This window comes from Panthera leo, chromosome B2 (genome assembly GCF_018350215.1).
Source record: "Panthera leo isolate Ple1 chromosome B2, P.leo_Ple1_pat1.1, whole genome shotgun sequence".
Classification (NCBI taxonomy): domain Eukaryota; kingdom Metazoa; phylum Chordata; class Mammalia; order Carnivora; family Felidae; genus Panthera; species Panthera leo.
Window position 1 is genome coordinate 129,502,522 of NC_056683.1, and position 23,366 is coordinate 129,525,887.

Genomic DNA, 23,366 nt, shown 5'->3' on the forward strand with positions numbered 1-23,366 from the left:
TCGTAAGGTACTTTATACCCACACAGAAATAACAGTGCTAATGAAGAGTATGCATTTTATGGGTACAAACTTTAACACTAGAGGTAATAAAAGGTATAGAGGAATGCACTCCTGAAGATGAATTCCTTTCTTGCCAAAGTGTGGGGTGTTATATACTCTGCCTTTTGCCTTCCAGACGGTGGGTAAGGTACCTGTTGCAGAGGCTGATCCCTCTCTCAGATGAGATTCCCTGGCCAGTGAGGCAGAAAGTGCCTCCCAGATCACCTTTCTCCAGGTGGCAATTCCTGCCTTCCCAGGGGGGCCTTGTAATGCTACCTGGAACCTGGGATAGTGCCTCTGAATCCTCCCTGCTCTGTGCACACTGACTGGTGCACTATGAAGGTGACATGACTTCTCAGTCTTTCTGTGTCCAGCCCAGTTAAAAATTGTTTTTAATGTTTATTTATTTTTAAGAGAGACAGAGTGTGAGCAAGGGAGGGGCAGAGAAAGAGGGAGACACAGAATCCGAAGCAGGCTCCAGGCTCTGAGCTGTCAGCACAGAGCCTGATGCAGGGCTCGAACCCATGAACCTTGAGATCATGACCTGAGCCGAAGTCAGATGCTTAACTGATTGAGACACCCAGGCGCCCTGGGCCCAGTTTTGATAAAAGAAGGCTTTCTCCCTGGAGCATTGGTTCCCAAAGTGGTCTGCACATTAGAATCACCAGGGGAATGTTTTAGAAATTCTAAACCCATACTACATCCCAGATTCATTAAGTCATCATCTTTGGGGGTAGGGTCAGACATAAGTTTGGGAGTTTTTGAACGCCAGTGTTGAGGCAAGGGAGTGAACTACTATGTCAAGATGTAAGTGGGGTAACTTGCATTCTGTTACCACCAGCCTCCACGGTGGCCTGAGAAGCCAGGCGGAGCTCCTGGCACAGAGGGGCCCCGTGTTGAGTTGTTCTCTGTACGTCTCAATGTCCATGTTTGTTGGCAATGTTGAGGCTGACTTATTTGATCCCGTGTTTTGTTTTCTAGCCAAAGGAACGTGGCTCCACAAGGGTACATGCTTTAAATAATGTCAACAGAGTGCTGCAGGTTTTACATCAGAACAATGTAAGTGTGCAGCGCGACTTTTGGGGTTCTTTGGTGCTACTGGGGTTATTTATTGTCACGCTGGCCACGTGCTCTGTGCATTGTCATTGATTTTTGGAAACATTTTTCTTACAAGTATTGAACCTTTTCTGCGAGCGAGGGGACAGTCACGCTTTTTTTGATTACTTGGTTGATCTATTGTATAAATAATACATTTTTGAGATTTAGGTTTACCTGATTCTCTAAAGTGAAATTTCTCTTATCATTCACTTATATTGCTGTCCAAAGGTGCTAAAACAAAAATCTTGGTTTCTGTGGCAGAATTGTCCTAAAAGTTATTAGTATTATTATTTTTTATTTTAATAGGTGGATTTAGTGAATATAGGAGGAACTGACATTGTGGATGGAAATCACAAACTGACTTTGGGGTTGCTTTGGAGCATCATTTTGCACTGGCAGGTGGGGCAATTTTCAATCACTTTTTAATAGAAATTGAAAATGTATCATTTGTGTGTGTTAGTTGCTTAAGGCCACCATCACAGAGCACCCCAAACTGTGTGGCCTCAACACCAGAAATTTATTTTCTCACAGTTCTGGAGGCTAGAAGTTTGAGATCAATGTGTTAGCGTGGTTGGTTTCTTTCGAGGCGTCCTTCTTTGGCTTGTGGATCACTGCACTCTTCCTGTGTCCTCATGGTATTCCCTCTTTGTGTGTGTCTTGTCCCGATCTCCTGTTCTTCCAGTTAGATTGGGTTACAGCCCACCCTTAAGATTCCATTTCACCTTAATCATCCCTTTAGAGACCCTATTTCCAAATATATTCTCATTACCAGGTAGTGGGGGTTAGGACTTCAAGAATTTGGGCAGTGGGGAGACACAATTCAACTCCTAGTAATTTGGAATGAAAGAGTCTGACAAGCAGCTCTATTTTCCTGGCATAGAAAAAAAAGTATCTTTCTTTAAATATTAAATTAAAAAAGTTGACGTAATTTCAGATTTATAAAAAGGTTGCAAAAGTAGCTTAAAGAATTCCTGGATACCTTTCATTCGCGTCCCTCGAATGCTGACAGTTGTTCTCTCTCTCTCTTCCTCCTTGGCTAAAAACTTGTGTATTTGTAAAAACAAACCTTTTTCCTAAAAGTAAGGAATTCTCTTACATAACTAGAATATAATGTTAATATCATATTATAAAATGTGCTATATACAATATAATACTAGCATCGTTAAGCGTAATTACAATATATGCTAAAAATAATATGTAATTATTAAAATCAGGAAAATAATATCAAAACAATACAATTTTGTAATCTACACATCCTTTGGAGATTTTGTCAATTGCCCCAATAATATCCTTTATAAAAGATAAAAAACAAAACAAGATCATGCATTACATGTATTTCTCACATCTCCTTAGTCCTCTTTTATCTGGAGTAGTTTTTGAGTCTTTCTTTGTATTTCATGATATTGACCTTTCTGAAAAGTACCGGACGGTTATCTTGTAGAATATCCCTCCATGTGGGTTTGGCTGGTATTTTCTCATGAACAGATTCAGGTTACTCATTTTTTTGGTACAGAATGCCACAGAAGTGATGTTGAGTTCTTAGCATATCCTATCAGGAAACAAGTGCTTTCGATTAGTTTTTTTTTTCTGGCAGTGTGAACTTTCACTGTTTGGGTTAAGGTGTCTCCCCTGTAATGTGACTGTGCTTTATTATTAAAAAGTATTCTGTGGGGATATACTTTGAAGCTGTGTAAATATTCAGCTACTTACCAAACTTTTTTCCATGAGTTTCAAGATCCCGTTCTTAGCTCTTACCTGATCAGTTATCATTGTGATGCTTGGCAAACAGTGATTTTCCAGTTTCACATGTTCAAGTGTTCTGAATTTTCAAGTTTATTTATTAGTTGTCTTTCTGCTTGTGTGGAAGAGCTTCCCCTTGCCACTTGTTTATGTATTTATTCATCCATCCATTCGTTTATAGACCAGTGTAGACTCATGAAGTTTTGCTTGATAGGTTACTAATCTTTCACTATGTTTATTTATTTTGCACGCCTCCTTTAGTTGGCTCTTGTGTCCTTTTCTTATGTCCACACCATTCCATAGCTCTTTCTTATAATATGTGTGTGATTTTAGAATAATCTAAAATATCAATTCTAGATTATAATGGTTTTTACCATCATCAAATGTACTTCATTCTTTGATTTCGTAGTTCATCAAAAGTTCTTCCTTTCTCATTTTTGTAGAAGATAAAATTGTTTTCTTCTTACTAAAAGGTGTTTGTTAAGTGTATAGTATGAAAAAATTACTTTGTGGCTATGAAAGTAATGTTCACTGTAACCAAACCTAATAGAAGTGTTGCTAAGATACAGAAAATACCATAGCGTATGATGGTGAGGGAAAAATCACCTCTAAATCCTCGTACCATAAAATAATTACTGTTAAAAACATATTTATCTTTTTAGCGTTTAAAGGAAAATTTTGAGATAAAATGAGTATCAATTACCTGATCCATAATGATTAATTAATGTAATATTCCTTACTCAAGGACTTGATTCCAGCAACTATTTTAAGTTATAGGCAGGCATGGTTTTTTTTGTTTGTTTTGAACAGGTAAAAGATGTCATGAAAGATGTCATGTCAGACCTGCAGCAGACAAACAGTGAGAAGATCCTACTGAGCTGGGTGCGCCAGTCCACACGGCCATACAGCCAGGTCAATGTCCTCAATTTCACCACCAGCTGGACAGATGGCCTCGCCTTTAATGCCGTGCTCCACCGACATAAGTGAGATATGACCTGACAAGATGTGGGCCTTACAAATTTGTATCTCCTCTCTGTCTCTCTCTTACTATTCCTCCCTAAAGCCCTTTGCCCACAATCACTGCTCTCCTCTCTTCACACGTTTAAACATGAAGAAAAGAAGCATTATGGAAGAAAATACCCATGGAGTCTTTATTTCCATAGGACTTAAATGCCACAGTGCAATGTCCGTGGTTTCTTCTACATATATACACGTTTAAAAAATGTAAAATAATTCACATAGTTCAGTCCCACTCAGCACTAACCAGTAATGTATATACCGAATTGTGTTATGTTTTCATTCTCATACCAAAAGGGAAACTCTATAAATCCAATGCAATTTCAATTAAATATAGACAACTGATTTTGTGTGTGTGTGTGTGTGTGTGTGTGTGTGTGTGTGTGTGTGAGAAACTTGTAATTATATAAAAGACCAAAGGGGCAAGAAGAGCCAGTATATTCCCGAAGAAGAACCAGGCCAAAGTACTTCCGAAACAGAAATAAAAGTAGTTATGAAGCTATATTTATTAAGACTATATATATAGTCTATAAATAAATACACGAATATAATAATAGGCTGAACCATGTGAAATTGCCAACATTTGACTGTTTTGACATATAAGAATGGCAGTTTCATATAGTTCAGCCTAACATGATAAAAAACTCAGAAATAGCTTCATCCTGCTATACACCTGAACTAATGTTGCAGATTAATAGTATGGGATAACTGGTTACCCATATGGAAATAAGTGTATTGGATCTTTACCTCCCTATACCCAAAAGAAAATTCCAGATGCATCAAGGATTTAAATGTGAGAGGCAAAATTTATTATATGTTTTATTGCTATTGTAAATTATTTAATGTTAACACACACACACACAAAATCAGTTGTCTATATTTAATTGAAATTGCATTGGATTTATAGAGTTTCCCTTTTGGTATGAGAATGAAAACATAACACAATTCGGTATATACATTAAATAATGTATTTAATGTTTCAGGTCCTGTTTCATGTAGGTTTTTTGCTGATATATAAAAAATGTAATTGACTTTTCTAAATCTTAGATCTGGAAACTTGTTAAACTTTTACAAATTTTACCAAAATGTTTACAAGTCTTACAAAAATGTTTCTTCAGTTTTTTAAAAAGTTTTTTTTAATGTTTAATCATTTTTTGAGAGACAGAGCATGAGTGGGGGAGAAGCAGAGAGAGAGGGAGATATACAATCTGAAGCAGGCTCCAGGCTCTGAGCTGTCAGCACAGAGCCCAATGTGGGGCTTGAACTCATAAACCTTGAGATCATGACCTGAGCCAAAGTCAGCCGCTTAACTGACTGAGCCACCCAGGTGCCCTGGTATATATATATTTTTTAGACTGTTCCTGAATCATAATAGTTTCTTCTCTTATTTTCTCTTACCTCCTCATTTGTGCCTTGTCCTTCAATACAATATTGATTTGAATTGGTGATAGAGAACAGAATGTTTTTTTCTACATAGTGAAGGGTGTGGTTTCAATGTTTTACCACAAGACTAATATTTACTGTAGCTTTTTTTAAAATATACTTTTTATCTAGTTAACAAACTCCTACACCCAAGTGTCTTCCACTTCTCCTTTATTAGTTTAAGAGGGTTGGACTCTGTTCCTAGTTGGTTTAGAAATGTTATCAAGTAACTAGAATTTTAGCCCAAACTTTTACCCAACTATTATTTAATTGATTCAGCAAGTATATATGGAGTGCCTTTTATGTGCTATGTACAGCATGTGTAGCAGAGAACAAGACAGGCAAAAATCTCAGTCCTCTTGGAATTTCTGTTCAAATAGAGGGGGGGAAGACAATTAAATGAAAATGTAAGTTGCATAGCATATAGAAATGGTAAATGCACTGAAGAAAAACATATTGGGCAAGAGGGAAAGAGGTACCTGGCATGCAGGAAGTCAGTGGGTGCAGGGGCATGAGTAGGAGGAGAAATAGGAGATGAAGTCAGAGAAGGAACTGGGTCTGAGAGTAGGGGAGGCAAGTCCCAGAAATTAAGTGGGTCTAAGATGTAAGAAAAGATAGAGTACAAAGAAAATGATTAAATTTTGGGTAAGACAGAGCAATAACAATGTCCAATTTGTGGGATTAAAAGAAAATCAAGATAGAAAGGAAATAATAGACAATGATAGTATGGAGGAAGATGGATGGTGAAAAGTTCTCTCAGGGCCTAGTTGTAGGAGTATCCTGTGAGCTGATCAGAGCTGGATTTTCTATTCTGCTAATCTTGGTCTTTGAATTGGACAATTTAGTCCATTAACATTTATTGTAATAATTGATGTGTTTAGGTTCATTTTTACCTCTTGTTTTAAGCTTTTCATTTCTTTTACCTTTTTTGTATATTTTTTCTTTGCTGTCTTGTATTGATAAGTTACTCTTACCTTTTTTTCTTTTACTATTTGGGAAATATCATATACCATTTCTGATCTTTCAGTGGTTACTTCATAAGTTTTATTCAGCATATTTGACTGATACAAAAAATTTAGACTCTTTTACCTATTGTTTTGTATTATAAATTACTTTGAAAAGTAATATGACAAGTCTTTGAGATATAAAAGATAAATTTATTTTTATTTTAATGTTTATTTATTTTAAGAGAGAGAGAGAATGCACACACATGTGCAAGTGGGGGAGGGGCGAGAGGCAGAGAGAAAGAATCCCAAGCAGGCTCCACATTTACAGTGGGGATGTGGGGCTCAAACTCATGAACTGCGAGATCATGAACTGAGCTAAAGTCAGATGCTTAACCGACTGAGCCACCCAGATGCCCTAAAACATAAATTTCTTAATTTAAACTCACAGTGAAATAATCTAAAACTGAAGTGTATTAGATTATAACAATGACTATATATTAGGTTACAGCAATGTCCATATATTTCATCTTTACTCAGTTTTATTTGCATGGTAATTTCAGACCTGATCTCTTCAACTGGGATAGAGTTGTCAAAATGTCCCCAATTGAAAGACTTGAACATGCCTTCAGCAAGGCTCAAACTTATTTGGGAATTGAAAAGCTGTTAGATCCTGAAGGTATTGTTCACTGTTTAATTTCAACCTTGATTTTGCCTTTTTAAAATTTTTTTCTTTTTGGAAAGAATAATGAGAATTGTGGTGTATTTTTTCTTTTGAAGTAGGGTGCAAGCCATTTCACTGCAGACAAGTTATTAGTACTGTTATACTTAATTTGTAGGATGAGTTGGGAGGAAATGTAATTATATCATTGGAGATTAGTTACTTGATACTAGCAGCATAAGATTTAAAGATTTAGGAAAATATAATTATTAGAGAAACAATTCAGTATTTGACTTATTTAATGATACATTTTTATATGATCTTCTTGCATATAACGTGAAAACTTTAGTTACAAATGTTGTAACGTTCTAGACTTATTTTCATATTATAAATAAAGTCCGTGTCATCTTTTTGTTTTTATTTATTTTTAAGAGTATTTTTATTTTTGAGAGAGAGAGCCAGATCATGCGCAGGAGAGGGACAGAGAGAGAGGGAGACACAGAATCCGAAGCAGGCTCCAGGCCCTGAGCTGTCAGCACAGAGCCCAACAGGGGCTTGAACTCACGAACTGTGAGATCATGACCTGAGCTGAAGTTGGTCACTTAACCAACTGAGCCACCTAGGCACCCCAATAAATTCTGTGTCATCTTAAATTGTAGTTTATCTTTGAACATTTTTGGGAAGCTTTTAGGGGAGACTTTTAAGAAGTGGGATATTGAGCAAAATAAATAATCGTCTTTGCCTTTGTCTTGTATATTATTATATGACATAGAAATTTACTGAGCTATGGTATTGCAAGCATTATGTACTAGTATTGTTTATGGGTACCAAGGGTGGTTATTTTATATCTAATATTGAGCGATTCACATATTTTGGACATCTAATTTAAGCTGGTTCTTATTTTCTTCCCCTTTTAGATGTTGCTGTTCAGCTTCCTGACAAGAAATCCATAATTATGTATTTAACATCTTTGTTTGAGGTGCTTCCTCAGCAAGTCACAATAGATGCCATCCGCGAAGTAGAGACACTCCCAAGGAAATACAAGAAAGAATGCGAAGAAGGAGAAATTAGTATACGGGTACAGGTCAATTTTTAATAAAAAGTTTGACTTGCCATATTTGTTTTCTCTTACATACTAGATAAAAATACTTTCAGGGGATTTTTTTTCTTGACGGAGAACATCTTGGCTTCTCAGCTTACATAGGCACAAGAAGTTCAGTTTTTCAATTAGCATGCTTTCATATGTCATATGTATGCAATGGAGAGCTGTAGCTCAACTGATTTTATTGAGAAGGAACACACATGATTTCACACAATAAGGCTGGAGTTCGAGTCTAGGGCTGGGAGCATGCAGCTGCATGATATGCTTAAGAACCTACATTTTCCCATCATGTATTCATTTTATCTTTGTTGTCATGGGCTGAAGTTGGCTTTTCTCCTATTAGCCTAGTTTTGTTCTAAGTACTAATTTTTTTTTTTTTTTTTTTTTGGCCACTGAAGAAAAGATTTTTATCATTATATTTTCACAAGGGCTATCAAAACATAAGCTTTAGTTCCTCTTTCATTTAGGAAGAGTAGTTGACAATAGGCTACTGGGTGAGTTTTTCATTGAAGGGCTTCAAATGGTTTTATTCATCAGGGTATAGATGTATTTTTGGGGAGAGATATAAAGTTATGAATTTTTCTTCCTGAATTATCCTGCCTTAAATCAATCTGTGTTTTCTTATTCTGCTTTAGTCTAACCAGTTCTTTTAACTCATAAAATGAGAATTTTAACAGTTGGATGAAACCTTAAAAAGTCATTTGGTCCAACATGTTAGCAGCCCAGAAACCAAGGGATACACTTGGATTTCAGAATGATAAGAAATACATTTTAGAGAGAAAGCATGGGATTTGAAGCTCAAAGTTCATCTCTGTTACTGTTTGTTTTGGGTTTCTTACTTACCTTTTCAACCACAGTTTTATCTGCAAAATCTGGATAAAACCACCCTACTTCATAAAGGTAATTCAGAGTGCCTACAGTGATATTAAGAGGCACTCAGTAAGCAGCACCTATCATCATTATAACTTATAAATTTGTTTTGGCATTGCCATTCACTCATTCAACAAGTTCCTTTTTTAAAAATGGGGCCACCTGGGTGGCTCAGTCGGTTGAGTGTCTGACTCTTGATTTTGGCTCAGGTCATGATACCAGGGTCGTGGGATCGAGCCCTGCATCCACACTGAGCCTGGAGCCTGCTTGGGATTCTCTCTCACTCTCTGTCCTTCTGCCCTTCTCCCACTCACTCCCTCTCTCTACCTGCCCCCGCCCCCCCCCCCAAAAAGTTAGTTAATTCTCATATAATGACATTGGTCTTGCAATCAGCATAACACTTTTTTTTTTTTTATTTTCTAAAGCTCGGAGAGCTTACTTATTATTTCAGATTTTCTTTGCGTAGTAGGTACCAATCCTTTTATTTTCTCCATTTTGGAATACATCATGATTTACAAAAAAAGAAAATAACTTATTGAGGGAAAGAGGGCAAGAGATGTGTCCAATTCTGAACCCAGGACTCTGTATTAGTTTTGAAAATCAAATGATATTGAGGAAAAGCCCTAATGTTTTATAATTGACTGAAAAAAATGCTGAGAAGCATTTGTCTCTAGTAGCATAGCTATTATCCTTCATTAATGATGCACCCTGCTGAGTGGCTCAGATAATCTTCTGAGGTCGCCTTTTGGTTTTAAAATCACTTCTTGATGGGATCGGAGTCCCTCTTGTTACAAAGATGGGATATTTTACTTTGCGTAGTTAAGACCATACTTTCTTAAAAAGCAAGAAAGTTTCATTTGCCTTTCATGATGTGTGGATAAAATAATCATTTCTCTTTAGTGCTCAGGATTACATGATAAGAATTGCAGAAGCCATTTGCTTTTTGATTAAGAGCCAGTGTATTAACACTAACTTCTTCATTTGCATGCTTTCATTAGTGCCTTAGAGGCTGAAATAAGTTAATTGAAGAAATAAAATGTGCTCAAGTTTTAATCATCTATCCTTTGACAGAGTTTGCCACCCACTACTTTCCAGTGAACACTGAGAGCCAGTCTTCCTTTCTGGCTCTTCCTACAAAACATATGCTGTAGAGCTATTAGGTGGTCAGCAAAAAATATCCGCATTTCTCTATAAATCAAACTTTCAGTTGAAAGTCTCCTCTCATGTTTCACTTAATACCTTGTGAACATTTGCAGTTAAATAATGCCTTCCACCTCACCCCTCATGAATACTAGTGCCTATCTAAGTGACTGTTGGCTGGTCACTAACTGTCCTTGTTCTCAGGTGTCCGCATTGTAGTATGGAAGTTTGGTAGTCACTTGATCTCCAGGGTTATTTTGTCTCCACAGTTTCAGGATTTTAGGTCCAGAACTTACCTCATTTTCCCTTCTCTGTTGTTGGCACCATCTGTGTCTTAATTACCCAGTGTTTCATCCGTGTGCTCCCTGATTCATCTTTTTAACTCCTGCAAATGGTTTACGGGGTCCGTTTGATTCTTCCACCAAAATGTTTTTGGTGTGTGTTTTTTTTCCGTTCCAGCCTTCATGCTGATCAAAGGCCTCATCTTCTCTTATAGTTTACAAGACCCAGACTACCTCTGTAATTCATCTCAGGCCACCACCCTGTGGTCCTGGTGGACATTTCCCTTTCCTTCCCAAAGATCTTGTGCATGTGGGTTCCCGTCTATGAAATGCTCATCCATCTACCTACTATTTGCATGGCAAGCTCCCTGTCTTTTCTGTTTCGATGGGACTTTTTCAGGGAAGTCTTCCCTGATTAACCTATTGAAACCTATTGAAACCCTACACACACACCCCCACACGCACCCCCCCCCCACTGTTTCTTGCTGCCACAATATTTTTGTAAACTGTTAGGAATTTTATAATGTTTCCTAAGAGCATTGGGAAAGCTGTGAAAGATTTTAAGCAGCGAAGTCTTATGATGTGATTATGTTTTCCAAAGATCGTCCTGCTGCTGTGTGAGAAGTGGATTGTAGAGGTGGGAGTGTGGGAGGCAGTGGTTAGCGGGCAGTTGTACCTCTGAAGACTGACATCAGTTTTTGTGGAGATGGAAGGGTCTTGATGGATTTGGGATAGAGTTTGAAGGTAGGGATTGCTTACACATTAAATGTGGGAGGCAAAAGTCAGAGAGAAGCAAAGGTGGGCTCCCTAGATTTTTAGCTGGAGGAATTAAGTGCCATTCCAAAGGAAATGGATGAGACCACTGAGGCCAAGTAGACAGAAAAGAAAAAGGGGCCCAAGACTTAATTTTGAGGAGATTTGTTACTTAGAGGTTGACAAATATTATTTAACCAGGAAGAAAGCCAATGTGGTGTTACCGAAGCCGGGAGAGGAGAGTCTGAAAATAGTGGGGGGTGGTCAGCCATGTCAGATGTTACTGAGGGCTTAAGAAACTTTGGGTGACTAGATCTCTGGGTTTTCTTGGAATAGTTCTGGTTTATTTGTGTCATCCTACCACCATTATTATCAAAAGTGTTCTAGTTTGTTGGTTAATTACATGGTCAGTTTAAAGATGATGCTAGAAAAGTGGATTTGTCAATGGGAAGGTAATTGGTGACATTGACAAAAGGCTTTTCAGGTGAGTAGTGGGGACCAAAACCAAATTGGAGTGAACAGGATTGTTGACAAACTGTAGGTGCTAAATATGTGAGCATTTCATATATTGTTCTCTGTATATTTTTGTGTTTGAAACGTGTATAAATTGTGGGTGAGAGGTAATAAAGTGGAGGAAGGCTGTACACAAATGTTAATGAAGTTTTGCTCTGAACGGAACAATGAGTGAGATAGTTGATTTGGTTCTAAGATTCTAAAGTGTATGAGAAAATACTCCATTGCTTAGGAAGAACTTAAGATGAATTTATTCCACGGGTCCTTAAAAAAAGGCCAGCAAGTAAACTTGAGGGCAACTGCCTCAAAAAATACCATCGGTACAACAGCCTACATGTGTGGCTGTATTTCAGTGTCTAAAATGCAATGCTAAATGCAATTCAGTAAAACTGGGGGTCAAAGCAGAGTTCCAATTTCTATTTTTCTTTAAATTATATCCATCCTTGAAGGCCCCAAATGTTCCAAATTCTCTGTAAAATTTTCCTGTTTTAGCCCTTGTTGAACTCAAATAGCATCCCTTGTTGCATCCATGGAATTTATAACTCTGCTAATAGCCATTTTATTTTTGTTCAGAAGTGATTCATGTGGGTTATTTATCTCTCTCCAACTATATTTGAATCTCCGTGAATATAGATTCCATGAGTGTATTGCACTTTTGTACCCCTTGTCTTCCTAGCATGCTTAATAAATGCTTCCTGCCTGATTCATGGCATTGCTTGCCCAGCTCCTGAAAATTGGATGAATGCCTGAGTCATGGTGGCTCCTCCCTTAAGGTTCTCCATAACAGTGTGTCTTTATTGAACACCTTCATGATGCTTGTGGGTATTTCTTGGGTTTGTTTTTCTAGAGCTCAGCGCCGGAGGACGAGCACGAGAGTCCCCGAGCTGAAACCCCCAGCACTGTCACTGAGGTGGATATGGGTCTGGACAGCTATCAGATAGCCCTGGAGGAAGTGCTGACCTGGTTGCTTTCTGCTGAGGATACTTTCCAGGAGCAGGATGATATTTCCGACGATGTGGAAGAAGTCAAACGCCAGTTTGCTACCCATGAAGTAAATAATCTGTAGCTGAGGAGCAGAATACATCCACCGTGGTGGTGCCTGTGCCTTACTCAGGGGCTCTACCCTGATGTTTGTTGCTTGCTGAATTCTCCACAGAATGGTCATGATATAGTTCAGCACTTGTGATAGTTAAATAAGGCTCTGTTATAAAATTGGCCTGGGTGATTACCTGTGCCTTGGAAGTAGATTTCAGATCGTACTCTTATCATGACTTGTGTGTTCTGTGAAGCCACCGACAACAGTTAGTGTGTAGGACTGCTTGTTTCTGAAGCTATAGTTCTATTGTAATAGTTAAAAGACAGCATATGGCTAATCAATACACCAGATCTTTAGGTTTTGAGTGTTCCCTAGAAAGTGATTATTTTTATTGATTGGATGATGAAGCAAATGTCATATCCATTCCTGTGTAATTTTCATATAATGAAAATTGCCTATTATTTTGAGGATATATGTTGTATTGTAGGGTAATGATTTGATTACATGGAGATTTCTTTTTGATTAAGTAGGTTTTTGGGTGGGTATATTAATTGGCAGGTTTTTAGTTGCTATTTTGATTTGACAATAATAGAAATGGTAATATTCCTTGAGCAGTTCCTCTTGGGTGAGCATTGTGTTTTATTCATTCTGTTTTCTCATAATTCCATGTTCACAATCAGTAGCATAATCAACAGTTATTTAAAAATAGCTGGTATTATCAGATGTAACATTGTCCTCTTTGATCTGTTCCCCTTTTTACTGAGGCCAGCTGCGTATTTTCCACCTTCAGAGCTTAAACAATCGGATCAAAGTCTACTTTATTTATACTCTACATGGAGGCTTCTTTTCCTGAAGCGTTAATATTAGGCATTAACAATGTATTAAGATTTTTTTTCTTCAATGAGCAGCTCACAAATCATAATGATGTACCTTTCTAGGATTTTATGATGGAGCTGACAGCACACCAGAGCAGTGTGGGGAATGTCCTGCAGGCAGGAAACCAGCTGATAACACAAGGAACTCTGTCAGATGAAGAGGAATATGAGATTCAGGAACAAATGGGCTTGCTGAATGCTAGATGGGAGGCACTTAGGGTGGATAGTATGGACAGACAGTCCCGGTGAGTGAAGCAAAGATATTAACACTCTATTCCATTGACTGCATTGCGTGGTTTAGCTTAGTAAAAGCCTGAGTGTCTGTGAAGAGAAGATAATTTCAGAACTTGTCTTGTAAAATTTGCACTTTTCTTTTTGTAATGTTGCTGGAATTGTGTGCGATCTTTGTTTCCTCATTGATATGTTCACCAAATGAGAAGGCAGAAGTTGGAATTCAGAAATTAACAAAAAAGGAGAAGACATTTCGTGTGGATAGTTATCTCTTTGCAGTATTAAAATCGGCTAACTTTTAACTGGAGACGAAGACTGGACTATGTAGTATTTATCGACAATTCCATCTTGTAACAGTTTTTAAGGCAGTGTTTTTCCCATGGTTCATTTTATTTCATGTATTGTGTATTAGGGAGCAAGCGGCATTCCATTGCAATTTCCACCTATTTAATAAGCAGGAATTCCTGATTGAAGAAACAATGATTCTGATATGAATAGAGGGTGCTGTTATTTGCATTCTTTGACCATACTTAATGGACTCCATTTAGGAAGAAAGTAAAAGTTTTTTTTTTTCTTGTTTCTATATTGAAAGACTAACTGCTACTTTAAATGGTTAGACAAGACTGTATTCCCTTGCCCCATTTCTTTGGTGCCTGGAGCATGTGTTTGCCTTTGCAAAGGGAAAAAGGAGTGGGGATGACGTGTGTTTGTCCCCGGACAGGCTGCACGATGTGCTGATGGATTTGCAGAAGAAACAGCTGCAGGAGCTCTCCGCCTGGTTGACGCTCACAGAGGAACGCATTCAGAAGATGGAAACCTGCCCCCTGGATGATGATTTAAAATCCCTACAAAAGCTGCTAGAAGATCATAAAGTAAATCTGGCTCCTATTTCTTTTAGACCGTATCAAATATGAAAAGGCAGCACTTAGCATGCTAGGGGCTGATGGCTTTTATCATTAGTGCAGGGATGGGACGCTTCTTCAGTGTTCTCGATTATTCCGTATTGATAGGGTGGAGCTCGTGGGGGCTTTTCCAAGCGAGGGATGAAAGTGCAGGTACAATTTTATGGAAGGATGTATCGTTTCAGTATGAAAGTACTTAGTGTTCTCACGGCTCTCAAGAATTTTTGTTTTGGATGTGTAAATGGTTAAAGACCCTAGTGTGTTGGCATTAATGCAGTGTGTGGGTAAAGAAGCAAACCCTCAGATTTATCTGTACCTGGTCCTTTAATGAAAGCTGTGTTTCTTCTATGGTATAGGAGAATATCAGGCACTAGATGAGGAATCATAATTTGGTGGTTAATTTAATTTGGTCACACAGTTAGAAGATAACTTTAGAAGCAAAATAGCTTCTCTGCAAATTGTTTGAAAACTTTTAGTTTTCAGTGGAATATCTAGACAACCGATAAATAAAACTTTAGGGATACATTAAACACAATTAAAGAGGCATTTGACAACACTATTGGTAGCGTTTAAATAAATTACCTATATACAAGCATCTTATGACCTCGCATACTCTTCCCATGGAAGAGGAGAATGGAAGGCGTCTGTATATCCTGAATTGCTTTCTTGGGTAGCTCATCTGAATAGCTTCTGACTGTCAAATAGCATCCTACTTATCTCTCAGCTTACATTATGTTGCACTAAAATGATCTCTGACTCTGTATATGTAAGGTTTGTTTTTTGTGTTTTTTTTTTTTAGTCTTACAAATTCTATGTTCTTAATTTCTAGTATATTCATTCAAGTCATCTATTCTACTTTTTTTTTTTTTTTTTTTGCCAGAACATGGACTAAAAGTGATGATATCCCATTTGCAATCTGTTATGACACTGCATTTTCAACCTGCTTTGGTTCATAATGAAATGTGAAGATGTATAAGGGACTTGTTTCATTAGTAGAACACTTAGGGTAATGATTGAAAATTTAAACATGCTGTCTCATTAAATGTCCTTAATTACTGTTGACAGCTGAGTGGATTTTAAATAGGTAAATGTGAAAAGAGTAGAAATGATGGTGTATCTTAATTCTTTTCTCTAGCGTTTGCAAAATGATCTTGAGGCTGAACAGGTGAAGGTAAATTCACTGACGCACATGGTTGTGATTGTTGATGAAAACAGTGGTGAGAGCGCTACGGCTGTTCTCGAAGATCAGTTACAGGTATGGACCCTGGAGACGGGATACTCATAAGGACCCTGTTGTCTGAAACCCTTATATGGCCCCCCTGTTCTTCAGATCCTGTATCACTGTTCATTTAGAAGAGTAGACTCACCTTTGGGGTGCCCGGGTGGCTCAGCTGGTTAAGCATCCAATTCTTGATACCAGTTCAGGTCATGATCTTGTGGCTCATGGGATCGAGCCCCGAGTGGGGCTCTATGCCGGTGGGGCAGAGCCTGCTTGGGATTCTCTCCCTCCCTCTCTCTCTGCCCTTTCCCTACTGTGCTCTCTCTCTCAAAATAAAAATAAACATTAAAGAGCTTCAAAAAAAGGGAGTAGACTAACTTTGAAGTTGTACTTCTGAGTTGGGGTCCTATAACTTGTGGGTTTACAAGAGTACTCAGTATCTTTCCTTCCCTTCAGCCCTTGGGGTAGATGGGCAGGGCTGCTTGTAGTCCCCAGCTTCTCCTGCAAAATGGAAACAAGCTTGGGAACCAATCTCAACAAGTGCTCTATAGATTTCTTGTTCAGAATTGCTTGAGGACTTTGTTGAAATGTAGTTTCCGGGTCTCCATGCAGACCTAAATCCCTGGGGGTGGGGCCTGTGGATCTGCACTTATGTGCATACTGAAATTTGAGAATTTCAGCCATGTAGAATTTAATATTCCTGCTTCTTTGGTACATCAGTGCATGAATTTCAACAAGAATTTTGGGAACCCCTAACAAAATTGTTGCTTTAGCGCAGAGGTTATAGTGTATCTTTACAAGTCTTTATTAAGAGGGTTATTGGTATTTTATTTGAACAATGTTTGGATTACCCAATATGATGTCGCCAAATGGTTTTCAGTCACTCTCAGACTATAATCTTATCATATGAAATTCTTTTTCTTTTATAACAGTTAAAGTTGGCCAGTGGTTCTGAGAACTGCTGGTGTAGTACTACTTAGTTACTGTAGTAACCTGAGAGATAGGCATTCATGTTTTGCCTGTTTCACAGTGAGGAAACTGAAATTCAGAAAGGTCATGTGATGCCATTGAGATTTAAGTAGGCATTGAATTTTCATGCCAAGATTGGAGACCTGTCTTTGGCTCTAACTTCTCTACCCTTTGCATTCTGCAAAGCTTCCTGTGGTATTAAATATTGAAATAGTATAATATGAATTAAATAATTCTTTGCATATGTAAGTAATGTAGAAATTAAATGTAACATTTGTCAATCATTATAAAATGGTAATAAAATAATTTGTTGGGAAAGTCCTCATGAATATTGATTTTTAAACAAATTTACTTATTTAGCACTATTAATACTCATATAAGATTATGTTCCTGATTTTTGTGTAATATAAACAGAACAAATCAATTAAGCATTTTTTTTATTTTCTAGGAGCTCAAAACAGGTTTTATAAGGTTAAAATTTTTTTTTCATAATTTTGGCATTACATATGAAAAATTTCTTAGCACATAAAAGGTGGTTGATGCAATGAATTTTTTGAAAAGATAATTATAGCCTGAAAAATTTGAAGCACAAAAAGTAGATATGTATGCTCTACTTTGAAGATATGTGTAAAAATGTCAAATTCTTGTATAAAAACTGCAGCGATATGGAAAGAGCAGGATTTTGGAGTCAAAAGTTTAAAAGATAGGGGCACCTGGGTTGCTCAGTTGGTTAAGTGTCAGACTTTGGCTCAGGTCATGATCTCGCAGTTTGGGAGTTCGAGTCCTGCGTCGGGCTTTGTGCTGACAGCTCAGAGCCTGGAGCCTGCTTTGGATTCTGTGTCTCCCTCTCTCTGCTCCTTCCCCGCTCATGCTCTCTCTCTCTCTCTCTCTCTCTCTCTCTCTCAGAAATAAAGAAACTCAGAAAAAAAAACTAAAAAAAATAAGTTGAAAAGATAGAGTTCTAGGGGCACCTGGGTGGCTTAGTAGTCCAAGCGTCTGACTTCAGCTCAGGTCATGATCTCAGGGTTCCTGGGTTTGAGCCTGGTGTTGGACTCTGCACTGACAGCTCAGAACCTGGAGCCTGATTTGGATTCTCTGTCTCCCTCTCTCTCGCGTGCACGTGTGCACTGTCTCTCGAAAATAAATAAATAAATATATATTTTTTACTGTCTCTCGAAAATAAATAAATAAATATATATTTTTTATTTTTTGTCTTTTAATAGTTTTTTCATGTTTATTTATTTTTGAGAGAGAGAGAGACAGAGCGTGAGCAGGGAAGGGGCAGAGAGAGAGGGAGACACAGAATCCGAAGCAGGCTCCAGGCTGTGAGCTGTCAGCACAGAGCCCGACTCAGGGCTCGAACTCACGGACCGTGAGATCATGACCTGGGCGGAAGTCGGACGCTTAACCGACTGAGCCACCCAGGTGCCCCAGTAAATAAACATTTAAAAGATAGAGTTCTAGTTGTACCACTTTCTAGCTATGTAAGGTGAAATTGTTAAACTCTATGGAAATTAGTTTTTCTCCTCTACAAACTTACAGGATTTGTCTGTATTATTTTAAAGCAACTTTTATAAAAATATTTTTCATAAATTGCTACCCAGTAGTAAAGAGCAATGGATGGCATAAATTTCTTTAAGGATCGTTATAACTGTCTTTTAAGATTCTGTTGACAAAGGATGGTTTCTTCCTTTACTAGAAACTTGGTGAACGCTGGACAGCAGTGTGCCGTTGGACTGAGGAACGTTGGAATAGGTTACAAGAAATCAATATATTATGGCAGGAATTATTGGAAGAACAGGTATGAAACTGTTATCCATAATGGGCAAGACAGATGGCGAAAAGTAACCTATCTTTAATTATGGCATTACAATAAACTTGTCTTGTTTACTTTACTTTGAAAGGCGAATACACAAATAATTTTTATTATTTTAAAAATCAGATTTCTATGTATTTTATAACTGATCATGTAGCTTATTCATAGAAATCTTATGACTTTATTGTAGTAACACTTAATTTGATGTGTTCATTATTTAGAATGTTAGTATTTAGACATTCTACGTTCACGATTATGATTTTTCTTTATATTTCTGTTGGGTATTGTGTTTGAACTTGTATCAACACAAGGCCTAGCATTTTTAGCTCAGTAAATAATGAATAAATGAATCCACTCACTGCTTTGTGAATTTTATTTTTTTAATTTTATTTTTTTTAATGTTTATTTATTTTTGAGACAGAGAGAGACAGAGCATGAACAGGGGAGGGGCAGAGAGAGAGAGGGAGACACAGGATCGGAAGCAGGCTCCAGGCTCTGAGCCATCAGCCCAGAGCCCGACGCGGGGCTCGAACTCACGGACCGCGAGATGGTGACCTGAGCTGAAGTCGGACGCTTAACCGACTGAGCCACCCAGGCGCCCCGCTTTGTGAATTTTAAATCACAACAATTTTTCTTGATTTCAACCAGAATAACTACTGAAATTAACAAGAAAAGATTATTTAGCGATACTATTAATTTAATACTGGGTTAATACTATTTTTTTTCCAATACGGATTGCAGCAGCCAATGAAATTTTGGCACAAAGCTGCCTCTTTAAGTTTTCAGTCAGAGTGGTGGCCCTTGGCCCACCTTCCATCCTTCCAGAAGAACAACAATCAAAACAGAATACAAATAAGCAAAACTTTTCTCCCAAAATGTCAAACATTTGTGGTTTTCGAAAATAAGCAGATACTTTATTCCCACATCTCAGTGTCCATTTAGATTCTTTTAAATGCATTTCATTTCCATCCACAAAAAGCAACTATATTCTTTTCAAGGAATAAAAACAAGCGTGTGATGTTTTGTGGTTTACTAAATATGGTGACCGAGAGAACATCTTAAAAAGTAGGTTGCAAAATTTGTCCCCGTGTAAATTGTTAATCACTACCTCCTGCCCCCAATCTTTGGCCAGAATTTTCTTATTAAGAATTCTATGATGGATCTTATTCTGACTTCTGAAATATTTACATTTCACTTTATAAATATTTACATTTAGGGGCGCCTGGGTGGCGCAGTTGGTTAGGCGTCCGACTTCAGCTCAGGTCACAATCTTGCGGTCCGTGAGTTCGAGCCCCGCGTCAGGCTCTGGACTGATGGCTCAGAGCCTGGAGCCTGCTTCCAATTCTATGTCTCCTTCTCTCTCTGCCCCTCCCCCCTTCATGCTCTGTCTCTCTCTGTCTCAAAAATAAATAAAAACGTTAAAAAAAATTTTTAATAAAAAAAAAATATTTACATTTACTTGGACCCCCGTATTCAGGAAAAGGAGTCACATAGAATAGTTATATTTTACTCCAGTAGTGACAGAAGACACTGATCATTAGAAGACCTTTGCGTTACTCTTCTACTGAGTAATTTAAAATTTGGAAGTAATTTAATTTGGCAATTAAAAATATTTTAAAAATAGAGAGTGACTAGTATTTTGGCCACTTGTATTAGTGTAGATTTAAAACTAACCTTTGAATGGCTTTCTGCTAGTGTTAGGGTTGGAGGAATCGTGTTAAGATGTAGAACTGGAGCCAACGATGGTGCTTAATATATCCATGATTTGCTTTTGCATGGAATGAGACCAAATAAACTTAATCTGAATTACAAAATCTTTCAAGGGACTATCATTCGCTTGGTTGCAGAGGCTTTAAGGTAGTTAGAAATGGGATCTGAGAATTCCAAACTTCTCCAGGATAGGCCAATTTCAAGTGTGGCATGTAGGATATTCTGTAAGGGGTTCCAACCTACCTTTCCAACTTTGATTTTCCCTCTGTCCTTCTGTGTACCGAGGTTCAGATGCTGAGTTCTCAGCTCATAGCCCATTCTTAGGATGTCAGTGCCACATGAGTAGTGCTGGTTCTTCTTCAGGGTTCTGTTCCCAATGCATTGCAGATTGTAGATTCCTCATAGTTTGTGTTGTTTTTTTTTTCATGTTTTTGAAAGAGTGAGTGTATTTCATTTATTTTCTAGCCTGTCTTTTGTTGTTTAAGGTGTGGTATCTGCTGTGGAATGTCTTCTTACCAGTTGTTTCATTTTTGAAATGAAGTAATCTATTAACTCCCTCTCCTTCCCCCACTCTCCCCAACCTGGAACCCATCTCTTCTTCTTTGCAATTGCCATGACATTGTGTGTGTGTGTGTGTGTGTGTGTGTGTGTATTTAATTACCAAATTAAAATATAGTGCAGACATGTTATATAACATTATATTTAATAATATAAATATTATACATATATTATATATATTTATATATTATAAATACAAAATAAGCTATCATTCATTTATATATACGTGTATATATATATATACATATATACATATATATATATGTATATATATATGTATATATGTATATATAATCTTTTGTGGTGTCCGCACTTTCTTTTGTCATAGTTTATGTGCATATTTTATCTTTTCTATATTGAAGACAGGATCTGTATTTGCCACTTAATTTCTTAATCTTTTTTTTTTTTTTTTTTTTGGTGGAATATAGAGGCAAGGAATAGTTGTTACATAAACTGATAAATAAAGCAGTTAGAGAATGAATTGATCCCACTGCTGACACAGAACCAAGACTTTTCCCTCTCAACTATATAGAAAAGAGCTTCTGCAATAGATATTACACTTTGTGAAGAATTATCTCAATGCAACCATGTGGTTTTCCGCCCCTCTTTCAAGTTTATCTATGTATATTACTAAATATCTTCTGCATGTTGGCCAATGAGATTTAAATATCTGTATGTTGGCTTTGGACTATGGCTAGATTTTCTCTTTTAATCACAATTGCTGTTGAACCTGGAACATTAGTATGGTTTTCTTGAATGATGCTGTGGAAAAACCATTAGTGTTAGGGTGTGGGTCTTTGATTTGATTCCCTTGTTAACTAGCCAAGTGATCTTGGACACATAATGACTTATCTCTCTTTCCTTCCTAAAATGAAGGGCTGGGAAAGGACAATTCCAGGAGTCTTACTGCTTCTGGAGAGTTATACTGTGATTCTCTTGGAGATTTGCATAGTTGGATTTAGCCTTTTAGTTCCACATACGTCCCTGAGAATTAGTTTAATTACCCATGTGTGGGGCTAATGTCAGCTTGATCTGTTGCAAATCTGAGAAGGATAATATCTTAAAGAAAGATATTCGGCCATTCATACCTTGAGCTTGGGTGTTTGAAGTCCTTCCTACCCTAAGTAAGAGTGAAGCCCCTACCAGCATAAACGTTAGAGATTTGGGAACTTGATTGAATTGAATGACCAAATGATTCTCCAAATATATTTCTAACTTTTGTTATTACATGTAGTGCTTGTTGAAAGCTTGGCTAACTGAAAAAGAAGAGGCTTTAAATAAAGTCCAGACGAGCAACTTCAAAGACCAAAAGGAACTAAGTGTCAGCATTCGACGACTGGCTGTAAGTGGTGTCAATGTCAGCATCTGTCTTGTAAGCCTGTGATATTTTATTGTTTCTATCAATGGTTCATGCAATTTAGTGAATACAGATTATGAGTCATTAACCAACACTAGAATGCTGCCATATAATCATCTAGAACCAGGAATCTTATGTTTTAGCATTAGTGAACTGTGTAGCAAGTAAATTTTGCTATAAAATACATGTTTACATTTCCTGCTTGTGGAGCAGGACTATAGAGTCCTTTTAAGAGGGAGTCATCTAATAAAATATTTGAAATATTAGATTTTGAAAGAAGACATGGAAATGAAACGTCAGGCCTTGGATCAGCTGAGTGAGATTGGTCAGGATGTGAGTCAATTACTTGATAATCCCAAGGCATCTAAGAAGATCAACAGTGACTCAGAGGAACTAACTCAGAGATGGGATTCTTTGGTTCAGAGACTAGAAGATTCCTCCAACCAGGTACCTTTTGCTTTGGATTATATGTTGTACGATGAAATAGAAGTTAAATGTTCAGGTTAGTTTTAGTTTTTATGAAATAAAGTAATAATAGGTAAGCTGCAAACTAAAAGTAGGTTCCTTATACCTGGCTTACTGAAAAATTGAGAAATTGACATGTAAAAAATCTTTCCTTTTCTGAAGTCAATTTTAATAGATTGTTGAAAAACTTACTAATACCCAGTAATTTCTCTTAATAACTGATAACACTTAGACACGAATCCATTAAATCATCTTTAAATTTTAAATAATCTTATTAATTTAAAAAATATATTAGTGAATTGATTAAAAATGCAACTGTGGTTTGTACTTGGATGTTCATAGTGGTATTATTTATAACAGTGCAAAAAGTGAAACAGCCCAAATGTTCCATCAGTAGGTAGATGGATAAACAAATGTGGTCTGTCCATTACATGAAATACTGACAGTATGAATGAACCTTGAAAACATTGTGCTAAGTACGAGAAGCCAGTCACAAGATTAAATGCACTGTAATTCTATCTATATGAACTATCAAAAATAGGCAAATCCAGAGAGATAATAAGTAGATTAGTAGTCCCTAGGGCCTCGGGGAGAGGAGGATGGGGAGTGATGGACTATTTATTAATAGGTACGGGGTTTCTTTTGGGG

The 23,366-nt window shown here is 37.3% G+C and overlaps 1 protein-coding gene across 5 annotated transcripts in view; it reads left to right on the forward strand.

Moving 5' to 3' along the window:
* The window catches only part of UTRN (utrophin), a 582,930-nt gene that overhangs the window by 191,674 nt on the left and 367,890 nt on the right, over window positions 1-23,366 (forward strand). For all 5 annotated transcript variants that reach the window (XM_042940000.1, XM_042940001.1, XM_042939999.1 and 2 more), the window contains 12 exons: window positions 1,021-1,098; window positions 1,444-1,536; window positions 3,688-3,860; window positions 6,824-6,939; window positions 7,839-7,999; window positions 12,428-12,631; window positions 13,555-13,736; window positions 14,444-14,594; window positions 15,760-15,879; window positions 18,512-18,613; window positions 22,131-22,238; window positions 22,521-22,700. In XM_042940000.1, the coding sequence (XP_042795934.1) occupies window positions 1,021-1,098; window positions 1,444-1,536; window positions 3,688-3,860; window positions 6,824-6,939; window positions 7,839-7,999; window positions 12,428-12,631; window positions 13,555-13,736; window positions 14,444-14,594; window positions 15,760-15,879; window positions 18,512-18,613; window positions 22,131-22,238; window positions 22,521-22,700 (1,668 nt within the window). The remainder of the gene's footprint in view (window positions 1-1,020; window positions 1,099-1,443; window positions 1,537-3,687; window positions 3,861-6,823; window positions 6,940-7,838; window positions 8,000-12,427; window positions 12,632-13,554; window positions 13,737-14,443; window positions 14,595-15,759; window positions 15,880-18,511; window positions 18,614-22,130; window positions 22,239-22,520; window positions 22,701-23,366) is intronic.